The sequence below is a fragment of the Leptonychotes weddellii genome, chromosome 3, assembly GCF_054177405.1.
Source record: "Leptonychotes weddellii isolate Sample4059 chromosome 3, ASM5417740v2, whole genome shotgun sequence".
NCBI classification, from domain to species: domain Eukaryota; kingdom Metazoa; phylum Chordata; class Mammalia; order Carnivora; family Phocidae; genus Leptonychotes; species Leptonychotes weddellii.
Window position 1 is genome coordinate 7,643,830 of NC_138371.1, and position 24,355 is coordinate 7,668,184.

At 35.7% G+C, this 24,355-nt stretch overlaps 1 protein-coding gene across 1 annotated transcript in view; it reads right to left on the reverse strand.

Annotated features, from left to right (window-relative positions):
- Positions 1-24,355, reverse strand: part of PSMD1 (proteasome 26S subunit, non-ATPase 1) — a 75,102-nt gene that overhangs the window by 49,271 nt on the left and 1,476 nt on the right. Inside the window, exons 2-14 of the mRNA XM_081815296.1 lie at positions 20,660-20,703; positions 19,951-20,024; positions 19,605-19,774; positions 15,724-15,929; positions 13,229-13,372; positions 11,016-11,242; positions 6,479-6,539; positions 5,447-5,575; positions 4,245-4,333; positions 3,499-3,577; positions 2,837-3,010; positions 1,116-1,227; positions 384-583 (exon numbers count right to left, since the gene is read on the reverse strand). Of these exons, the coding sequence (XP_081671422.1) occupies positions 384-583; positions 1,116-1,227; positions 2,837-3,010; positions 3,499-3,577; positions 4,245-4,333; positions 5,447-5,575; positions 6,479-6,539; positions 11,016-11,242; positions 13,229-13,372; positions 15,724-15,929; positions 19,605-19,774; positions 19,951-20,024; positions 20,660-20,703 (1,709 nt within the window). The remainder of the gene's footprint in view (positions 1-383; positions 584-1,115; positions 1,228-2,836; positions 3,011-3,498; positions 3,578-4,244; positions 4,334-5,446; positions 5,576-6,478; positions 6,540-11,015; positions 11,243-13,228; positions 13,373-15,723; positions 15,930-19,604; positions 19,775-19,950; positions 20,025-20,659; positions 20,704-24,355) is intronic.

Below are 24,355 nucleotides of genomic sequence, written 5' to 3' on the forward strand. Positions count from 1 at the left end.
AGCAGGGAGCTCAATGTGGGACTCGATCCCGGGACTCCAGGATCATGACCTGAGTCGAAGGCAGTTGCTTAACCAACTGAGCCACCCAGGCGCCCTCAACTTGTAAATTTCTAAAGAACTTTTCTGGAGCTGCTTATTTGAAAATTACTGATCTGAAGTCTTAATTTAAAATTCTCAAATTAGTCCTGTTTACCTGTTCTAATCAGTGCTCTCCTTTCCTACATTCCACTAAGCTTTATAGATCTTGCAAGGAGTTTCATCAAGTGTAGCTAGGTGTTCTGATGGGAACAGAGATAATTTCTAATGAAAGTGTTTCTCTAAATGCTGGCGATAAACAGGGTGTGATGAAGTGCAGGGAGAAAAGGATAAATAATGTATCATCTCACCTTATCACGGCACAGAGATTCAATGAGAGCATCAGCCTCCTCCATCCTCCCATACATTACTAATGCTATGCCAACTGCAAGACCACGCAGAATCTTCTCATGTTGAGTTTCCTGTGCATAGCCGACCATGTCCTCAATAGCCTGCGCATTTTTAGAGCCCAACATAACCAAACCTAGGGCCAGGCCAGCTGCTTCACCTAGTGAGTAAAAAGTAAAACATTAAAAAATAATAATTATGTATGAAAATCAATAAAACATATCTTATCGGAAGTGGCACTGATTATCATCAACTATCAAAACAACAATTAGCTTCTGGTGGCATTTTTTCAAACCATCTAATAAAAAGCACAACCATATATTTATAGCTATTTTCCTTTTAAATCTTGACAGAATGCATCATCGAATCCTACAATGATTTCAAAGGAGACATAATGACATCATTCTACACTATCACCAAGCAGTACAGATAGCTCTGAGATTCAAATAGGTCACTTTAATAAATTTCTATTTGCAAAAGTCAGTTATATAGACAGATATACAGGATATATCATTTTTAAAACCTATATATAACAAAACCTATTTCTATGAATTTGACAAATAGGGCGAAATCCACTCCCCTCTATAAGTAATCTATTAGATTTTTAAGGGGCTACAAAATATAAATAGAAAATAAATATTAGTTACATTAGTTAATCCTAAAGTTTGTTGTCTCTGGAAAGAATCTCTCACCTGTCACAGCATCATCCTGATAAAGGTTTGTTTTTAGCAAATCATACACATCCTGGCGCGCAGTCCCCATGGCAGCCAAACCAAGGCCCAGACTGCCACCATGTCGAACAATCTAGGGAAAAAGCATGGGATCTGCTGATTTGGAACACTGTACTTAAAAGTCCAAGTTTTTATTCTGATTTAAAAATACATTGTGATATTAAATATGCAGAGCAATTGACCTAGTGAGAATGATCAAAGTATTTGAGAACCAGACAGCCAGTGGTAACCTCAGCAATTTCAGTTTCAAAAGAATGGTGCTTGCTGATGCAAAATAATAGCAAGTTGAGAAGTGAATGAAAGACAAGAAAACGGAGGGAGAGGGTACAGCTCTCTTTCAATAAGTTTACATGAGAAGCGGAGAAAACAGTAACTAAGAGGAAGAAGCAAGGGTCAAAGAAAGATTTTTTTTAGGATAGGTGAGACCTGAATATGCTTATGGGATGAGGGGAAGGAGCCTGAAGAGAGGAGAAAAGGGTATCTAATAGAACATGGTTGTAAAGAAGTGGGGGAAAAATGGGGTCAAGGGCCAAAGTTGGTCTTTATTTCAAGAGGGACACTTTAGTAGTCATGTGTCATTTTTGAGTGCAGTCTCCTTTTATAGGTGACAGCATCCCAATCTTGCTTGGAAAATACTCCTCTCCCATTGGCTAGTCTTGGTGAGACTGCCATTTAATAAGCACCCACCTTCCCCTACCCAAAGTGGACTGTGACCCAAAACAGACCACTTGGATGCTCTTTCTCTGAAATTATAATCTTTTTACAGTGAAATGACCCAAAACCATTTCAAGTTCATTCATCCTGACAGTAGGGCCTAGAGAGACAATTCCATTAGTTCCTGTTATCTAGATCCCTAGAACTGCCCTGGCTCTTAACTTTTGCGAGAATTGGTTTATCCGCTTTTCCTTTAATTATATAAGCTACTTCCAATAAACTCTTTAAGTCGATCAGTGGAAGTTTCTATTGCTGGCAACCAAAGACCTTTGTTTGATAAGAAAATTTTTACCCGAGACCAGAGGAAATGAGGCAAAGATATAAATACATACATATAAGTACATAATATTTGTGGATGAGGAGCTCATTAGCTAAGCCAGATGATCCCACTGGCCTCAATCTTTTCACTGAAATAGAAGGACAAAGTTGTCTGGCTTACTTAGCTACTCTCCTAATAGCCTTCTAAAAAAGAGTCTAACATAAAAGCTAAAGTCTAAAATCCTATTTCAAGGTTCCATAAAGTAAGAGCAATCTGCTTAAGTTTTTCCAAAAGAATTACATTTAAAAATTATAAAATAGCAAATAACCAAGAATTCTGGTTCCTTAGAGTTATGCATTTCTTTGGGACTTAGTTTCCTATAAAATAACAAAATTAGACTAAATGATCACTAAGGTCACTTATAGTTATAACATTTCAAGACTCTTAAGTGTGGAAATACAATACATATTTTACAAATATATGGTACTTTATTTTGCTTGTCACATACAAGGTTTAAAGGACTGAGAAGCACAATTTTAGTTTATAGAGAAGGAAAGAAAATTATCTTAAAAAATAATTCTTTAAGAATAGTTCTATTTTTGGAATTTCAAAATCCTACAAAATTTCTATTCATTAAAATAATTTGGCAAATATAGTGTTTTCCTGGACTCTTAAGTAACAGAAATTAGTTTTTCATTCAAATACTTACATCATTGCTGGCATTCTTAAGCTGGTTAAGCAGATAGTCAATTATATCTCCACCATGATTGGCATGAATGAGACCTAAGGCATAGAGACCTCCACCTTCCTGATAGGCTGATCCAGGAGAGGTGTCCTTGGGAAGATATGTTGCCATTAACTGTAAAGCTTCCTTCTCATGACCCTGTAAATTTGAACCACAACAGAGGTGTAAGAGAAAGTGAGAGAAAAAATATATATTTCCTATGACTACTGTCTTCTCTCCAGAAAATTCACTTTCTAAAAGAGGAGGAAGTGGATCTCTTCTCTCCCCTAGACAACTTTGTAACTCAAATGAGAGGAGAATTTTAAAAGATCCAATCACATCCTTGTTAGAAACAAATGCTTCAATTTTTCCCATTTTATAACATTTCTCCAAATTCATCTTAGACTATGCAAATAACTTATTTCAATTCATCCTTTGAGAAATGTCTTAGTCTTCATAGGAAAAGGATTTCCACCTTTTATTAAAACCAAAGACATAGGTATTTTAGTTTCTTATTTACTTTATTCTTTCCTATAAGAGGACTGATCCGATTTAACAAAATGTACTTGTGAAAGAATTACAGTAAACTCTTTATCTTTTTAACTCCAAAAAAATTGCTTCTGTTCATACTGATCAGTATATATTACCTTATGAATTACACCCAGACTGGCTGTAGCTGTAAATTTTGCCCAGTTAGTGGCCCTGGCCAACCATTCCAAGTTATCTCTGTAAGAAAAGAAAATTCAGCAATACTACTGAAATGAATTCCATAAAGCTTTTTATAACACTAAAGTCAAAGCATTAAAATTTTACCTTCAACTATTACAAATCATTTTACTTTATGGAGCTCAAGTTACTGCTGATTCTAGTTTACCTCCTAAGTTCTTAGTCTTCTGAAGACTTTAAAAAAATGCATGATATGTAATTTCATTATGAACAAAAGCAGAATTATATTAATATATTTCATGCAAAAGCATATATTCAAGCCAACTAATAAAGGGAATTAATTTTACCTTAAAACAAGCAGACATATGCAATAAAAAATGTATAGCGGCACTGGGTGGCTCAGTCAGTTGAGTGTATGACTCTTGATTTCAGCTCAGGTCATGACCTCAGGGTTGTGGGATTGAGCCCCGAGTTGGGCTCTCTGCTCAGCAGGGAGTCTGTTTGGGATTCCCTCTCTCTCCCCCCTCTTGTGCACGCATGCGCGTGCGCTCTAAAATAATAAGTAAATGCATCTTTGGAAAAAAGGTGTATAAAATAACAAAAACAGAATTTAAAATTCAGGACAAGCAGGCAAAGGAAGCTCTCAACATCCATGTAACAATGTCAACAGAGTCCCTATTAAAGATGATTTTAAACCAAAGTGGAAACCTTGTTCAAGTATGTTTACCTAAGAAACTGGTCACTGGTAGTCCCACAGTGCATAAAAGAGTTTGCTATAACGGTTGCTGTATGACATACAGAATTCCGTACTGCATCCTACAAAAACAAATAATTTTTATCATGACAAAGTATTTACACATATGCAAAGTTGTATATAGACATACAATCAGAGGCCCTGTTTTGCAAAGAAAATATTAATAAACTGAACTGATGATATTTAAACCATGAATCTTGGGTATTTCTTTATAAAGATTAAATAGGTAGTTTATAAAAACAATCAAATCAGAGTCTTATCTGTGGTCTTGAGATCAGTAGATTTTAGGCAGAAGTTCAGGTAGTAGATTTTCTATTTTTGAATAGTTTAATTTGCCATTTCTCTTCAGTGTTTTGTCTACGGTCTCTAAGGTATTAGGGTAACCTGAAGAACAGAGTCCCGCCTCTTCTCGCTCTGCACCTCTGGCAGTCACCAAAGTGATTTTAATTTTAATGAAACTATATTATAAAAATTAGCTTCAAATAATTGTTATAAATACACATTGTGTAATTCTGTGTCCATCTGCCATTTGTAATTATTAGAAGTTTGACAAGTACGATTACATGTTTCAGTCAATCAATGATGTAGTAATGAAATAATACATAGCTATAAAAGAATAAATGACTGTCAAAGGGTACTGGGTAGTTAAGGCAGGAAAATGAAGATTTTTTATACTATGAATCTTTTCATATTAAAACATTTTTTGAACCAGATAAATATATTACTTGGTCAGAGATTAAAATTAATACTAGTAATTGTTAGGATCAGTATCTCAGCAAAGGTTATACAGTATCAATGTAAGAACCTCTGCACTCAAGGAATTTGTAGTTCAATGGGAAAAAAGACATATAAACTATATTAATGTTCTGATCATGCCATTTGTCCAAGCACTACATATATATATATATATATATTAAAATAAAAAGGTAACTAAAAAAATGAAAATAAAATAAAACACCACTAAACATCCCGATGAAGGTGAACACAAAAACAGGAGCTCAATCAATATTAATTCCCTTTCTTCTCAACAAGTTCCTCCTTTGTTATTTTTTTTAAAAGTTATTTTCTTGATCAAAATAAAATGCAACAAAGTATTCAATAAGAAATAAGTATTTGTATTAATATTCAACAAAGAAATAAATACAAAAAGCCTCCCTTATAGATGACTTTCCTACCTTTGTGTTTTTTAGAATCATGAGATCTGTGTTATTGTTTCGTATTAAAAACTGTAGATGTAACTCAATAGCCATTTCACCACTTAAAATTTTAATCATTTTCAAAGTCTGGTCCTTGGGCTCTGGACTCTGCCAAAATAAATAAACAAACAAGAATGAAAATTCATATATTACTGAAATCCACTAAGCCAACTGTATTTTAACAGCCCTAGACCAGTGAAATTCAGTCCATACACAAAGCAAAACTTGTATTTTAATAGTAGGATCTAGAAAACTCATGTATCATTTATTTGAGAGAAAGAATGATTTATTTCTTTAATAGCTACCACTGAGATATGATACCAGTTTAATGGAAGAATGCAATTCATTCTGAATAAGCTTCTAATGTAAAATATTTTAATATTAAAAAAAAAACCCAAAATATAAAATAACTGATTACTGATGATATGCAAGGAAAACTCTTTTATACAGAACCAACTCATAGTTAAGATGAGAAACTCCCTACTCGGAACTAGAAAATCAAAAGCACATTTAATCAACACATATATATGATCTCATGAACTAACAAGCCATCCAAGTAAAGAACAGTTGAAGTTTATAGACCTGAGTATCAAAAATCAAAAGTCTTGCAGGAGGAAACACTTATATCCAACAGACTACTGTTCTAATACTTACCCCAGTCTTCCATTCACCATGAATATTAAAAACAACAAACTAAAGTGCCCCCCCCATGATAAGTTGCCGTTTTATTTGTTAGAGGCCATACTTTTTTCTCACCCTGTGACAAGTAATTCAGTTATTCTAGATAGAGTTCAATCTTTTGTAAGCATCTAAAGATTTGATTTCTTCTAAGTTAAATGCTTTCTAGGGTCAATCCTTAAAATTTTACTTTTTTACAGAAGATCTATTTTTATAAAATGACTCTGGTATTAAACCTCTATAAAGGCAAATATATAACACTATAAATTAACTTACAATATACTGTGGGAATATATGTTAAATGATAACCTCAACTTCAAAAAACACACTTACCACTTCCGGCGTCTTTCCTACAAGTACACTACCTGTCTTTTCTTCTGTTTCCATTGACTCACTGAAATGAAGAGAATCAACAGTTACTAATCTGATAAATCTTTTCTGAATAGTACGTATGGGTGACTTGTTATCAAAATGAAGGTCTGAATCATGTTCAAATTAAAGATTTTGCAAGGAAAAAATATTTAATTACTTAAGTATCTCCCTTAAGAAACACACAAGATTCTATTAAGATGGAGGCAGCCCACTGATTTAATTTCTTCTAAATAAATTCATAAAACCACACAAAGCAACTAACCAGGTTAGCATGGACAACAAATACAACAAAACCAGTTGAGAAAGCAGCCCCCAAACTCCCAAAACACAGTCAGGTAGAGATACACCGTCACCAGCTACACCAGTTTGAAGTGAAGCAGTTGGAGCCCCAACAGCTCTTAAAACCAACATTCCCTTCTAGTCAAAGCACTTTACTGAGGAGAAGATGCTGGCACAGAATCCAAATTAATATGGCAGAAACAAAGGAAAAAGAAAGCCCAAATAAAAGTGAGAAAGTAAACCAAGTTAGGAGGTCTCAGATCATAAGTCACCATTTTGTTTCAAACTCTATAACACAAGAGGAAGATCTAGAGAGCAGTGAAATTAGAAAAACTATCCTAAATAAGCTTCCTTGCAAAAATTTAGGAAAACTAATTTCAGTAAACATAAGCACAGACAAGGATCAAAGTAAAATTCCATATGATAATAGAAGAGAAAAATTATGGGGCGCCTGAGCGGCTTAGTCAGTTAAGCGTCCGACTCGATTTTCGGCTCAGGTCATGATCTCAGGGTTGTGAGATCGAGCCCCATGTCAGGCTCTGTGCTGAGTGTGGAGCCTGCTTAGGATTCTCTCTTTCCCTCTCCCTCTGTCCCTCCCCACCCCCACCACCCTGCTCATGTTCTCTCTCTCTAAAAAAAAAAGATTATTTCAAAAGAGGTAAAAAACATTAAGAAAATGACATAAGATAGAAAAGAATAAAACATACCAGAATTAGGAAACTCAGAAATGAAATAATCAAACTAAGGAAAAATTAGAAATGAAGAAAAATAATTTCAGAAGATTAACTCAGAGGGGCAAATAAACACAACACGAACAAAGGACAAGGAAAGAAAGAAAAATTTTAAATTAAGAAATAAACCAAATGTTATCCCCCGAGATCAGGAATGAAGGGTGTTCACTCTAAGGTCTACTGAATAACACTGGAAATCCTAGCCAATGCAGAAAAACAAACGGGGGAAAAGGCATGAAAGTTATAAAGGAAGAAGTAAAATTGTTTCTATTCAGATGATGCGATTCCTATGTAGAAAATTCTATAGAAGGATCTATAAAAAAAACTTACTAGACCTAATAAGTGATTTAAGCAAGGTTGTGGGATTCAACATTAATATAAAAAAAATCAATCGTATTTCAACATATTGGCAACAATTAGAAATTGAAATTTAACATACCACTTACAATACATCAAAAAATATACCTAGGAATGAATTTAAGAAAAAAATGTACAAAATCTCTGAACTAAAATCTATAAAATACTGCTGAGAAAAATTAAAGAAAATCTAAATAAATGAAGAACAATACTATGCTTATGGATTATAAAACCAATATTGTTAAGGGTTTCAATTTGTTCCAAATTGAAGAGATTCAACACAATCCCCATCAGAATCCTCCCAGATTTACAGAAATGCAAGAGACCCAAAACAATCTTGGCAGTGAGAGGGAGAGGAGGGGAGGAGGGAGGTCAAAACTTTAGGTCTTCCACTGACTTAATTTCAAGACTATAAACTTTAGTTAATAAAGATACTGTGGTTCTGGTATAAGAAATAGAAAAGAACAGAGAAATCTATCAACATATCACATGTCAAAGGCCCCAAGGCAATTCAATAGGGAAAGGACAGTCTTTTAAACAAATGGTAATGGAACTACTAAACATCCATGTATTTAAACAAACTCTACTCCTACTTCACACCACATACAAAGAGTTAAGCTGAGCTACACCACATACCTAAACATAAAACCTAGAACTATATAGCTTCTAGAAAAAAGTGTGGCAGAATATCTTTACAACCATGAGGCTGGCAAAGAATTTCTGATTGGGATACATAATGGAAAACTGGATTATCAAAAATAAAAACTTTCATTCATCAAAAAATACCACCAATAAAATGAAAGGATAAGCCAAAGACTGGGAGAAAATATTAACAATATATCTGACAAATTTCTTTATTAAAATTATAACAAAACATGGGCGCCTGGGTGGCTCAGTCGGTTAACATCTGCCTTAAAACATTTCCAGATTTTTGTACTTTTATTAAAACTAAATATACATTTATTTTAGGCTAATACAGTATTAGGTTTTATTTTCCTGTTTTTTCTTACATATTTAGACCACTTATTAAAAATATTTAAATGTGTCTTTGTTATGGGGCGCCTGGGTGGCTCAGTTAAGTGTCCAACTCTTCACTTCAGTTCACGTCATGACCTCAGGGTCCTTGGATTGAGCCCTACATCGGGCTCCCTGCTCAGCAGGGAGTCTGCTTCTTCCTCTGGCTTGGGCTCTTTCTCGCAGGGAGCCCGCTTCTCCCTCTGGCTTGTGCTCTCTCTCTCTCTTGCTCACTCTCTCTCTCAATAAATCTTTAAAAAAAATTGTAACAAAACATCAGTTTTACCACTAGAATGAGTAATATTAAAGAAACTGATAACATCTAATGTTGGCAAACAAACAAATGGAATGCTAACACATTTCTGCTGGGAGGGTAAACCACTGGAAAATAGTCTGGCAGATTCCTACCAAATTAAACATATATACCCTGTGACCTAGCTATTCTAATCCTATGTATTTACCCAAGAGAAATGAAAACATCTGTCCCCAAAAAGACTTGTAGAGGAATGTTCCTAATAGTCCTGTTCTGAAACAACCCAAATGTCCATCAATGTAAGAATGAATAAACAAACTAAGTATATTCATACAATGAAATGCTGCTCAATAATGAAAAAGAGTAAGTTACTGATTCACCCAAAAAACAGATACACATCACAAACATGTTGAGCGAAAGAAGCGGAAACAAAAGAATACACACTATATGATACATTTTTATGAAGTTCAAGAACTGGCAAACCTAATCTATGTTGAAAGAAATCAAACCAGTGGTTGCCTCAGGGGCAAGGGGTTGACCTCAAAGGGCAGAGAGGAAGTTTCTGGGATGATAATAGAGGTGATGGTTATATGGGTGTTTATTTGGTCAGAACTCATTGAACTGTATCATCAGGATATGTGCATTTTATAGTATTTACATTATTATTCCATTAAAAGAAAGAACTGAAGAGCTGAAAAGGACTAAAAGAAAGTGAGAAATACAGAAGAACAGAAGACAGGCAAAGAAAATCTAACTTACATATAACAATAGGCCCCCAAAAAGAAAAATAAAGGGAAGAAAACAAAAACTAAAAACTAAAATTCAAGAAAACCTTACTGAGGCACGACTATTTCTGGTGTTTTTGAGGACAAGTTAGAAGGCCAGTGAAATCTGAAAGTAGTAAGTAAGGAAGAAAGCAGCAAGAGATGAGTTGAGGGGTATGGAGAGGACAGATCATGTATAACCTTGCAGGCCATGCTCGAGACTTAGAATTTTATATGAAATGTGTTTGTAAAGTATTGGAGGCTGAGAGGGTAGTGACATTTAGGTTTCAGAAAAATAACTCTCACTGCTGTGTAAACAACTTTAAAAGGAAAAAGGTGGCATAACAGACACTTTTTTTTTTTGAGAGCAAGAGAGAGAATCTTAAGCAGGCTCCATGCCCAGTGTGGAACCCAACATGGGGCTCAATCTCACGACTCTGAGATCATGACCTGAACCGAAGTGAAGAGTTGGACACTTGAGTCACCCAGGCGCCCCATAACAAAGACACATTTAAATATTTTTAATAAGTGGTCTAAATATGTAAGAAAAACCAGGAAAATAAAAACTAATACTGTATTAGCCTAAAATAAATGTATATTTAGTTTTAATAAAAGTACAAAAAGCTGGAAATGTTTTTTACTTTCCAAATATCTAAAATCCAGCCCACCTAACCCATCTAAGATTTTTTTTTTAAAGTAGGCTCCACACTGGGTGTGGAGCCCAATGCGGGGCTTGAACTCATGACCCTGAGATCAAGACCTAAGCTGAGATCAGGAATCAGATGCTTAACCAACTAGACACCAAGGCACCCCACCCATCTGAAATTTTTAATTTACTTGGTTAGACAGCATATATGCAATTGGCCCTCCCTATCAATCACTTCCATTTCTTTCTAGAAAGGTCCCTTTCTTTGGTTTTCTTTAATGTGCCCAGCAAAGTGCAAAACAGCAGAGCAATAGCCTTAGTAAGACTTTACAACTAAGAAAGCTAATTCTGAAATTAATTCTTAGGCTATGTGATCTATGAGAATATTCCACCTATTTGCAAAATGAAATAAAGATTGTTCAATTAGTTCTGATGCAGAAAAAGATACTTATACCTGTCTTTCTCTGATCCTGGAACAGTACCCGTATTGGTGGATCCAGGCACAGAAGCAATAGGGGTGCCAACAGTTCGAAGATTCTGGATTACAGATGACAAAAACTGCTGGCTAGCACTTTCATACAAATCAAAACAAATCTGATAAGCCATCAGGAGGTTGTCTTCCTTTACCAGTTTTTCTAAGATATCACTCACAGCCTGAGGATCATCTAAGAAAATTAAGCACTGAAATGCAGATAAAGAACAATTACATAATAATTGAAAACTGTGTCTACAAAATACTTAGCGACAAACAGTTAATAATATAGGAAACCTTAAAATATAAGCACAGGCAAACTGGGGCAGATGAACTGTTCTAGCACTCCATTTCTTTCTTTAAAAAAAAAAAAAATTAATTTAAAATTTTAATTCCAGTTCTAGCACTCCATTTCTGATCCTGGCACTAGACAAAGTCTTCCTGAAAATGGCATCTGATTGTGTCTGGCAATTACTAGTACTCAATAACGGTAGGTGAGTGAATCTTGGCTTCTTCAAATCTTATCTGTATTTTATTATCAAGTGCTCCTTAATTTGAATTTTCTGCTTAACCATAAATTATAGGAGTCATTCATTCATTTAACACACATTGTATCATGCTTGGCCAGGATAAAAGGCACTAAAATGACCATTTTGACGTATTTCTCTTATCACTCTTACGATCTGTCATATGTTTTAACAAAACTATCCAATAAATTTAGGATTTTTATTTTTTAGGAATTCAATTTAAATTTTGTTTCCTTGAAGTAGCAAATAGCTAATTTCAAAATGAACACATTAATCAAAGTTACTACACATTAAGAATAGGAAATAATGAAAACAAATGACCAATAATAGGGGAATTGTTAAGTAAGGCAAAGTACATCCACTAAATGACTACCGCACAGTCAAGAAAGAGTTGGAACAAGAGTTTGTGAAGACTTAGAACATGGAAAAATGCTAAAATTGGAAGGATGTATATAACTGATACTGTTTGCCTCCAGAGAAAGGAACTTAGGAGTCAAAGGAAAGGAGTGGAAAGACTTTTTTCATTGTATACCCTTTGGTTCTTTTTAAATTTTGAATCACGAGAATGTACTATTACCTATTCAATAAAATACATATTTTAAAATGTAAAAGTTAAGTTTTGAAGGGACAAGAAATAAAACAGCTAAAAAGAAAATTGCCTCTGAGGAATAAAACTGAAATACACAGGTGAGCAGAGGACTACTGTTTTTCATATAAGTTTTAAAACACAACAATTAAAAAAAAAACTATTAAAAACTATTTAGAATATTTAGAAGCAAACAAAACTCCAAAAAGCTATATAGAGAAAAGTGAAAAGAAATAAACTAAAATGTTGACTTTGGGGGATATAAATGACTTTTCTTCCAGCCTTCTCTATGTTTCAACCTTGCTTCAAAAAGCATTTAAAAAAGGATGCATTACTCTAAATTTTAATTTTAAAAATGTGTAGAGGATGAAAATACATGGGAACACATTACAGTGAAAAAGTAAAACCTGTGATACAGTGCTATGCTCTAAGCAGAATACAAAAATTTATACAGTATGATAACTGTTAAAAAGCAAACTTACACACTTCCAGTCAATAAAATACAATGTAGCCATTAAAAAGACCTGCTAATAAATGAAAGAAAAACACCTATGCATTATCTTTGAGAAAAGACCTGGGGAAAGGGAAAGATACACTTTGCATTTTCTGGACCATCTTAATTTTTTAAAAATGTGCAAGCAAATTCACACATGAAAAGAGATAAAATATACCCAAATGTTTTGGTTCTGTTTGGGTAATAAAACCAAAGGTCATTTTTACACCTGAAATTCTTTTTAGAATGACACAACATATGTACTGTTGTTATCTCTTCTTCTACCTTTTATTTTTTTTTTTAACCTAGTTTCCAAAATTTCTTTAAATGTTTGGAATACTTTCAAAATGTAGAAAGAATATACAGGATGCATTATAACAAAAGTTTTTTAGGTTTATAAGATTGTTTCTTACCAGTAAAAAAGAATGTAAGTGTACACCTTAATCGTCACAGGCTGTTATGAAGATCAACTGAGATACATGTATGAAACCATCAGAGTAACAATAATGTCATGTAATATAATGCACGGCCCAGCAGTGCAGCATGAAGTAGTGTGATGTGAGGTAAGATAACAATGTAATATAAGTACCTGACAAACATTGATGAAATCGGGTTTCTCCAAATTCATGTAGATTTTAACTAGAACCCTTAGTACCTTATTCCGAAACTGTTTATTCTGCATTAAAGACATGCAGAGCTTGAGGCTATAAGCTAGCATTCCTGGGACATCATTCTGAAAGAGATAATTTCAAGATACATCATTATCTATCTGCTTACTAAAGCACTGCGTTTATTTAGAAATCAAATTATTTTAATCCATGTTCTTTAGTTATTTTAAACAGCCAAAGATTTATCTGCAACTTCAACAACAGAACTTAAAAATCAACATTTTAGATAAAAATCTTAAAGAAAATTACCTATTTCCCTGTTTTCATGAAAAAATGGGTTGAAAACAATATTTAATGATCATCCTGAATCCTCACTATGTGAACACAGAATACCATAAAAGAGTGGTGCTGTTAATTATTAAAAAAAGATATATACAAATGTCCATATACCAAATGGCTATGTTCTTCATAAAACTGAAAACTGACTACTGAAGTCCTTCATCCTTCTGTCTCCAATCTTGCTAGTCCTCATGTCTTACTGCCTTGTCTATACTTGATAGACGGGAACACAGTATGATAGAACTATTTCTCCAGCTCTGAGTGACTCAAGCTTTGAGCGCTGTCACATCTAGCTGGTGTTCTTCCTGAGGAAATTTTGACTCCAGACTATGTATATCTTGCAGTTCTCCAAAGTGTATTCAATATCTGAGATACCAACCTATAAAAGTCCTTCAACATAAGTAAGCATACTGAAGACCTACGGGAGTATTTCTCAAAAAACAAGTTGTGACCCACTAGTGAAATCAACTTTATGGGACCAGCATTTCTGATGAAATACAATTTTAAAATATCAGTTACATCAGAAGTAGCGAAAGTAGGTACTGTTTCATAAAACTTAAGTAATATCCACATGCTCTGGGATGGAAACGAATGCATTTCTTACTCTGCGTTGTTCTTTTTTTGAACATTTGTCACCCATTTACTTTATATTTTTATTTGCTCAACTGCCTATTCCTCCAGTGATTATTCTACCTGGGAAGAAACTTTGTTGGTGTCATTTGCCACGACATCTCCAATGCCTAGAACGATGTCTGACATAGAGTAGACACTCAAAAAATATTTGTTGAGTCAATGAAAACAAGTATTTTATTTATTTTTTTTTAAAGATTTTATTTATTTATTTGACAAAAAGACACAGCGAGAGAGAGAACACAAGCAGGGGGAGTGGGAGAGGGAGAAGCAGGCTTCCCACCAAGCAGGGAGCCCGATGCAGGGCTCGATCCCAGGACACTGGGATCATGACCTGAGCCGAAGGCAAACGCTTAACGACTGAGCCACCCAGGCGCCCCGAAAGCAAGTATTTTAATTCTATTCTCATGAAGACAAGGAGAGGCTACAATTGCCCAGAAATGAAACTAAGTAAAACTAGGTTCAATTCTATCACATTAGGTCTCTCATTCATTTACTCATTTAAATCTTATCACTGCTGCTAAACACAGATGTTAACTACCAAATAACACAATTAATTAATTACTATAGTGGTAAACGTTATGAAAAAACATAAAGCTTGGAGAGATTAACAGAAGATTTGGACCTAGTCTTTGCAGTAGGGGTAGAGGAGGGTATGGGGCTGGGAATCGATGTATGTGTAAACAAGTGATGAGCTGAACTCTCAATCTTGAACAGCAATAAAGCAGGTAAAGAAAGGAAAGAGTATTTTTTTTTAAAGATTTTATTTATTTATTTGACATAGAGATAGCGAGAGCAGGAACACAAGCAGGGGGAGTGGGACAGGGAGAAGCAGGCTTCCCATGGAGCAGGAAGCCCATCTAGGGGCTCGATCCCAGGACGCCGGGATCATGACCTGAGCCGAAGGCAGACGCTTAACGACTGAGCCACCCAGGTGCCCCAGGAAAGAGTATTTTTGGCAGAGGCAATACTTCTGGTAAGGGGAAGGTAGCACAGTACATCTAGGAACTGAGGAGAGGCTGCAGTACAGACAGCCAGCTCATGGAGACAGATAGGTGGTGAGGCAGGCAAAGTGGGCATGAAGATCAAATGTCCATTTAACTCAGTTATGCACCTTCCTGACCACTTTCTTACACCGACTTACTACAACTGTCGTAATTATTGCAAAACACCCCCAAACCAAGAATTTAATCTGTAGTTTTAGCCATAATAAATGCATTAACATAGTTTATCAGTATAGGCTTCTTAAAAAGGGCAGGATAATTAAAACAACTTCCCCACGCAAGACTTCAAAGGAATGAATGTGGTAAGATAAAAGCAGGTATTTGATGACCACAAAACACAGCCAAGGTTCATATATAAACATGAAAATAAAACATCTGGCAAAAGAGCACCTTATCATTTCTAAATCAGGTTTTCTCTTCAGTACCCAGAGTTTTTAGTTTTAATGACTTGCCTTGCCAATTCCCCATCAATAACAATCTCTAAAATCACATCATCTACCTACCGACTCCAGTATAGTCTTCTCAAAGACATCCAGTCTTCGGGTCTCCAGAGCAATACCAATAGCCTGCTTATACTTGTGATCGTCTAGACATCGCTGGAACATTTTATTTACAATGCCTTCCAATCTCTGGTCAATTGGTTTTTTTTCTCCTTCCGGCAAATCTGCATTTTCCACACATTGTTTGGTGTAGTGATCAATGCATTTTGCTGTGAGAAAAATAAAATAACGAATCACCTTATAAATAGGGCTAAATACTAGAAAAGACAAATGCCTTCATTTTTTAATCAAAACAATTTATGGAATAACTATAGAATAATAAGCAAATTTCAAAAGTTTTAAATTCCAGAAGTTATACATTCAAATTAATACTATTCCCTTCATAACAGTTATACTGGAGAGCTTACATACTAATTCCAATGAGGCTGATGGTATTCAAAACATTTCTATCTTTGTATTATATTTTGACCAAAATTATATTACTCAACTATATTGCTTATTAGACAGAGTTGGCTACAAATAGCTACTGTTTCACTTTCAAAAACAAATACTTGCCATTACTGAGGATATTAAAAAAGACCTATTGTAAAAATTATCACATAGCAATAAATTACTAGACTTCTTCAAATTAGTGAAACTATTAGCTCATCGACAGTACAGGCCATGTCTAAATCATCCTCGTAAAATACTGATGAATAACCTGAAATGTGCCACAGGTTCTAAAGGCAATTCCAAAGATTTCCAAAAACCTTTCCAGCAACTGTAGCAAATCTGCTGAAATACTGTCGCAAAGTAAGGTGGGTGAAATCTATGCAATCCCCAGTCCCAGACCCCTACTCCCACTGCCACTGCTGCCTTAAAATTCACGCAGTGGTATATACATGCAGGATTTGGCTTTCACATTACACAATGATTTGGCTGAATGGGGCGGACAGGGCAACATACTGAAGGGGGCCAGTAGTATACTTGTTGAGAAATATTTAAGTTTGTTTATTAACTCACACTACTTTACAATCACACTTTAAACTTATTAGAAATAACCAATAAAGGGAATTTCCCTAAGCCTTCTTCCACCTTCATAAGGAAGATAAATAGCTACCGAAGTGAATGACATAAAATAGTTATACTCTCTATAACTCATTGACTTGTCACTCTCCCTTTCAAAGAGAAGAAAGGGTACATGAACAAGATTAATTAGTTGCAAACTACAGCCCTGGGAAACAAATGATTTGAATTAGCATAAAGAATTACTGGCCCACTGGATGGCTCAAGTTAAATGGATCTGTATTTTGGGGGAAACAGTCCTTTTATAAATTGGAATATATCAAATTCAGAGTTCATCCAGACAGAATTACGCAGGTTTACATATAGTTAATAAGGATAAAGTGGCAGTCACAAAGCAGACCTTAAACAATTCTGGTTGCAGAAAATCTTTACCAGGCCCTAATATGAGCTTTTTAAACCAAATGTAGTTAAGTGAGGAAACATTACACCTACCCTATCAGAAAGGAACCTCAGAATTATAACATTCGGGGCATTTTCTTAAATTGTAACCAAAGGGGAAAAAATATGCCTCCCAGGTTTCAAATGAGGTTCATGCTTTCACTTACCAGGTTTATATCATAACTATATCCCAGAATCTAGTCTCATTCCCAGCTGAAGTCTTTTTAGAACAGAGAAAAAATTTACCAGTCTTGAATTTTCTGGATGTATAATATTCATTAAGATCCTAGAAAGCCTTTCTCAAATTCTATTTTGTGTATCCCCTCAAAAATTTCACTGACGTTCAAAACAATCCATTCTTTTTTAAAGATTTTATTTATTTATTTGGGAGACAGAGCGCACACGCACGAGTGCGTGCACGGGCGAAGGGGGAGGAGAGGGAGAGGGAGAAAGATTCTCAAGCAGGCTCTGTGCTTGAACTTGATCCCGCAACCCTGAGATCAAGACCTGAGCCAAAACCAAGAGTCGGACACTCAACCAACTGCACCAGCCAGGCGCCGCCAAAATAATCCATTCTAAAAGTCCCTACAAAACTAGAAGGGTGAACCCCACTGCCACACAAAGAAAAGCAAACAGAATTGGTCTATTTATCAAAAATTGCCTTCTACAAGCTAAGATGGTACATAGCATTTAGAGAGAGGGAAGGCATCTACCACCTCATAGCCCCTTATAGACCAACAGTCCTGTTTAAAACATGATTTGGAAAATAGTAGCAATGCAAGCACTTGTACATCACTGTTGAAAAAATTATCAGTATTCATCAAAAAAAAAATTCCTGAAATAAGAGAAAAGAGGTTAAGTGTGTATTTAACTCCCCATTTCTAACTCAATATAGAGAAAGTGTTCCATGTTTCAAATGTTATGGTCTATTCTTTAAAACCACTTGTTCTTTCTATAGGATTTATAGATGAAAACTCCAATTCAGTGAGCCCCCAACAGCAGTAAGTTAATTGCAACATTTTCACAACACCATGGCAAAAACTTTAAAACCATGAATGCAGAATTCTAGTTGGAATATCAGAGACATTTGAAAGTATCCCTTTGGGGGCGCCTGGGTGGCTTAGTCGTTAAGCGTCTGCCTTTGGCTCAGGTCATGATCCCAGGGTCCTGGGATCGAGCCCCGCATCGGGCTCCCTGCTCGGTGGGAAGCCTGCTTCTCCCTCTCCCACTTCCCCTGCTTGTGTTCCCTCTCTCTCTGTGTCTCTCTCTGTCAAATAAATAAATAAAATCTTAACAAAAAAAAAAAAGTATCCCTTTGGACCACCTTGTGCAGCACTTCCCAATTTCTGAAAGAGAATACCCAAATTCTCCTCTTAAGGGTTCAGGTGAATAATGCAGACCTCTTCTAAATTAGCAATTAAAAAAATATATATATACTGCACACCACTGAGAACAGAATGCTCATCGGAGTAATAATAACCATAACCTAAGATAACTACTTTTGTGTTGATTAGGTTGTTTCTGAATAATTTCTTAGATTCATTCTTAAAAGCTTTGCCAGATGGAAAATAATTACCTATAATAGAACACACCCTTGTGCTCTCTGTAACTATATTCCTACAGACTTGTCTGAAGGGTATGTAGTCCATTCTTTCATCTACTAGATCAGGAGTTTTCAAACATTTTTTAAAGCTACAAATCTTTGAACAAAACCTTACATAGTTATAGTTTAATTTACAAGATAGAGAGCCCAAAGTCTTGCCAGTATGCTATCCCCCACTTCAAAAATAAATGAAAAAATGATGGTTGCCAGTAGAAACAATATGGATTTTGAAGTAAGCCTGAGTTTTAAATTCTGACCCTCCTATTTAATAGTCATGTGTCTCTACCATCTCAAAACCCGAGTTTTTTTCATTCATAAAACAGGGATAGCACCTTCCTCATGGAGCAGCTGTGGAATAAACCATGCCATGTAGAATGAGTAACATAGTGCCTAGCAAAATGGAGATAGTCAATAATGGTTTCTGGTATTAGAAACAAATCTATAAATTACTGTCATTTAGTTCGTTACTCATAATAATTAATTTTTTCATAGAACAGAATGATCATTGGAGTAACAATAACCATAACCTAAGATAACTACCTTTGTGTTGATTAGGCTGTTTCTGAATAATTTCTTAGATTCATTCTTAAAATGTTTTGTGAGGTGAGTGTCTTCACTGTTACTGTTACTAATGTTACTGTTCATTATGTCAAAAAATAATAATCCCAAAACTGGAAGGCAGATCTAAAAACTCAGCCTGCATACGATTATAGGATTGTGAACTTCCAATTAAAATTAAATTCGGCAACAGCAAGAAGTAATTCAGAAAAAAAAATGTTATATGCACTACAGCAAGAAAGAAGCCAAGATAAAGCTTTACCAGATGGAAAATAATTACCTATAATAGTCTCCACGTATTCAGAGTTGTCATTGACATTGAAGAGGTCACCAGCTCCAAGTGCATAATTCAGAGATTCCTCAAAAGCCCCAAGGTGATAAAATACTTTAGATGCCACTAAGGCTGCAAACTGCCGACTCCGGAAACCTTCATCTTCATACAAAACTTCTCTGAAAGAAATTAGGAAGTATAAGCCTAGCTCAAACTGGTTTTCCTTAAAAATCCCAAATCTAAGTATGTTTAGTAGCAGCAAATTCCTAATTGAATTAAAAGCCACATGACCCACATCCACAGAGAATTAGTTGATCTACTTTAATACAATTATACAAATAAAATAATTTCTTACATTTTATCTACAGACTCAGAAATTTCTGCCCAGAAGTCATTGACAACTGCATTCAACTTATGTAGTGCAAATTCCTGTAGAAGATAAAAATAAAATTTGATTTTGACTTACCATTACAAATTTTACAAAAAAAAAAAGTTTCTGACAAATCAACGGCCAAATTCTCAATCATATTTACTAAAATTTTTAATCTATGACAAATACAAAAATTTACTGACTTATGTTTTCTCTTGGGTGTACAGATTTCCTTTCTGTTTTTAATCATAAAACATCAGACTAGCCATAGTTCATTCCTTATCATAATGAGCATCTTCTCTGTATATACACAATTAATTACTGGATATAAATGAATTCAGGTGTGTAGAGCCACTTTAGGTATGTTCCAAACTTTAGTCAAATACAAGTAATTTAAAAATATGTGACAGAGAAGAAACAATTTTTTGTGCTTTCCTTTGATAAAGAAACAAGGGTGGGCGGGGAGTGTTCTGGTGCCATACTGAGAATTATTTACCTTAGCTTTGTTAAGCTATAGGGAAAACCAACTGCTATTGCCAAAATAGTTTCCTGGGGGGGGGGGGGGGGCTATATTTGAATGGGTACAGACTTGGTAAGATGGCTATTTTAAATGATGGAAAATACACAAATATGACTAAATTCAGAGTTTCACAGCATGCATATTAACCCCAGTTAATTTTTCTTCAACTCATACCTTAAGCTGTGGTTCTTCCTCATCCAGAAGAGAAATAATTCCAGCTATAAGACAAAAGGCATATCATGATTATGAACCATAATCTTCTGCTAAGAGAGAAGATACTGCTTAGTCAAAATATATCACAATTGGAAAAAATAAGTATTTTTTTGAGGAGTGACTTCACTAGAATGATTATTCTTTAAAATTGTAAATGTTTACATTTCAAAGTTTAAGAGTTGTGTTATCAAACCTTCATGCCACCACAAAATCACATTATTTGCCAAATTCAGTGGTTTTCAAAGTGCAGTCCTTGGACCCGTAGAATTAGCATTACCTGGGAACTTGTTAAAAATGCAAATTCTTGGCCCCATCCTAGAGCTACTGCATTAGAAATTGTGGGGATGGGGTCCAGTTATGGGGCCACAAGTTTTCCTTGTGATACTGATACTATAGTTTGAGAATCTTTGGCCTAGTTTACTGATCAAAATGGGAAATTTTCCCAATTTTAGAAAAAATTTATTCACACAAAATAAGCCAAAAGTTATAAAATTACTTACAAAAAAAGGTGTAGTCATCAACTCAACAGAGTAAAATATATCAATTATTTCAAGATGCCTATATTAAGGGGCGCCTGGGTGGCTCAGTCGTTGAGCGTCTGCCTTTTTGGCTCAGGTCATGATCCCGGCGTCCTGGGATCGAGCCCCGCATCGGGCTCCCTGCTCCACAGGAAGCCTGCTTCTCCCTCTCCCCCTGCTTGTGTTCCCTCTCTCGCTGTGCTTCTCTGTCAAATAAATAAAATCTTAAAAAAAAAAAAATGCCTATATTAAGGGACCTCCTTTATATCACAAGTAACCTAGAAGGTATGTTAAATGAGAGCAATCTTAACTTGTTCTGACTTCCACCTACCCAAGCACAGTGTTTCCCACATGACTGTGAGGTGTTAGCACACACTGGAAAGTGAAGGAAACTATCCTCTCCAAAAGAATACACCTTGGAATATAGTCATATACCAAAGGGATTTTTAGAAAAAATACATGGGAAATCACTGTCCTTAGACCACAAAGAAACAAAACAAACAAAAAAAGAAAACTAAACTGTCTCTCATATATATGTTTTCCATATAGATCTTAAAAGTCATTCTGGAACACTGAATTCAAACTGTGAGCTGAGGGGTGCCTGCGTGGCTCAGTCTGTTAAGCGTCAGCCTTCAGCTCAGGTGATGATCCCAAGGTCCTGGGATCAAGTCCCGCACTGGGCTCCTTGCTTGGCGGAAGCCTGCTTCTCCCTCTCCCTCTGCCCACCGCTTCCCCTGCTTGAGCTCTCTCTCTGTGTCAAATAAATAAATAAAATCTTTTAAAAAAAAGAAAAAAGAAACAAGAAACTGTGAGTTGATTAAAAAGTGTCAAGACAACTTTACTTGGGAGATGTAGCCATTTTTAATTGGTAAGTGCAGGTTTGCCAAGTAGCTCCAGCAGTCTTTAGAAAGAGCCATACAGGAAGGGTTACAACATTTAGCCAACTAAACTACACCATGGTGTTGGCTAGGAGATACTACTATTCTAAAAGCATAAAAGCAGACAGAAAGAACTTCTTGGTACTCTAGTTTGGTATGACAAGTCCAGAACAGAGAGGCTAAACTGACAGAATGCAGAGAAGACAGATTAAAAAATGTAATAGGGTGGGGGGGCGCCTGGGTGGCTCAGCCGGTTAAGCGACTGCCTTCGCCTCAGGTCATGATCCCAGGGTCCTGGGATCGAGCCCTACATCGGGCTCCTTGCTCAGCGGGGGGCCTGCTTCTCCCTCTCCCTCTGCCTGCCTCTCTGCCTACTTGGTCTCTCTCTCCCTCTGTCAAATAAATAAATAAAATCTTAAAAAAAAAATGTAATGGGGGTTGGTGAACTAGTGATAGGGAATAGCTGATAGACAAGAATGCTTTAAATGTGGAACAGATCATAAACAGCAGAACACTTCATCAACATTAACTAAAAATGCTACCCATTGCCTATCATCAATCAATGGTGTATCTGAACTGCTTTTACCAAAAGAGGTGATGAATTTTTTACACTCCCCTGTTTGGTATTACTTATGATTAATTTGTTACCTGGTTGTCCTGGCTTAGAAATGCAGCCTTTGTTCATGGAACACAACTAAATCAAATACTCTACACTCCATACACAATTATTTCCCAACTTAAAAACAAAATAGAACTTTCCTTTGGATGGGGGGAGAGGGAAGTATATAAGGAATGTGAAAAGTTTAGGATGCTAGAAAAATCTCTTCTGCCATAATAAAAAGTAAGTGGACATTATCTAAACTTGTTCAATCAGTTTATAGTAATATTTGGATGTTATTTATAAATACAAAGTATGTGCCAGAAGAAACAGCTTAAAAGTTGAAAATGGCCGTCTCCAGGGATGAGGAAGAGGAAAGAGGAGTGGGGGGTTACTATTTTAAAGCTTTTTAGCATAATTTCACTTTATTTGCCTATATTACGTTAAAAAAAAACCAACACAAAAACACAAAACCCCACTCAATCTCACATCTCTCTCCTGCAACAACCTATCTCTATCTCTCCACTCCCTTTTGCTGACAAGTCTTTTGAAAAACTTAACAGTGTGTGTTCATACGTGTTCACCTCTTATTCACCACTGTGTTCTTAGTGCCTAGCAAGTGACTAAAGAATAAATGAATGAATTAACTGATGAATCCACACCAAAACTGTGAAGCTAGCCTGTTTAGCACCTGGGACAGATCCTAAGCCATTGTGAGCCACAGAACAGGAAACAAGGTGACAAAAGGTTCTGAGCAAAGGCTGGTAAGTAATCCAGTAAGTGTAACAAATATATTAAATCACCACAGAGTCTCAGAATAGGACCTCAAAGATCATTACTCTTGCCATTCGCAAATAGGTTTAAATTCTTATTATATTCCCACTAAGTGCTTTTTCAGCCTCTCCTTAAAATACTCTAGGGATTAAATTATTGATTTCATTAGTTGATTCCCTTGTTTTTTTTTTTTTTAAGATTTTATTTATTTATTTAATTGACAGGGAGAGAGAGAGAGAGACAGCGTGAGAGGGAACACAAGCAGGGGGAGTGGGAGAAGAAGAAGCAGGCTTTCGGCCGAGCAGGGAGCCCGATGGGGGCTCGATCCCAGGACCCTGGGATCGTGACCTGAGCTGAAGGCAGTCGCTCAACCAACTGAGCCACCCAGGCGCCCCTGATTCCCTCGTTCTAAATATACTTCTGAACTTCTGCTATCTGCTTGACAGTGCTCTAAGAATTACGAAACCAACAAGTCTGCCACCCAAAATTGTACCAGAAAGACAGTAATCAGCTAAGTAAACAAAGTAATCACAGGACTGTGATGAAGGAAGGGGACAGCTAAGGGGAAGAGAGGCAGCATTATTTTAAAAGAATGATCAGGAAAGACTAACATTGGAACTGAGACTAAAGATTGAGAAGCTAAGGGAAAACTCGAGGAAAAAGAGTCTAGAAAGAGGGAACAAGATGTGCAAGGGTCCTGAGGTTAGAAGAGAAACTGACATATTCAAGGAACAGAAAGAAGGCCAGTATGAATAGGATGTAGTGAGTGAGGAAGAAAGTAGTATAAGACAAAGCAGGAATCCAATTATGTAAGTCTTTGGTTAAAAGTCTGGATTTTATTCTAAACACAATGGAAATCCCTAGAGATTTTAAGCAAAAAAAAAAAAAA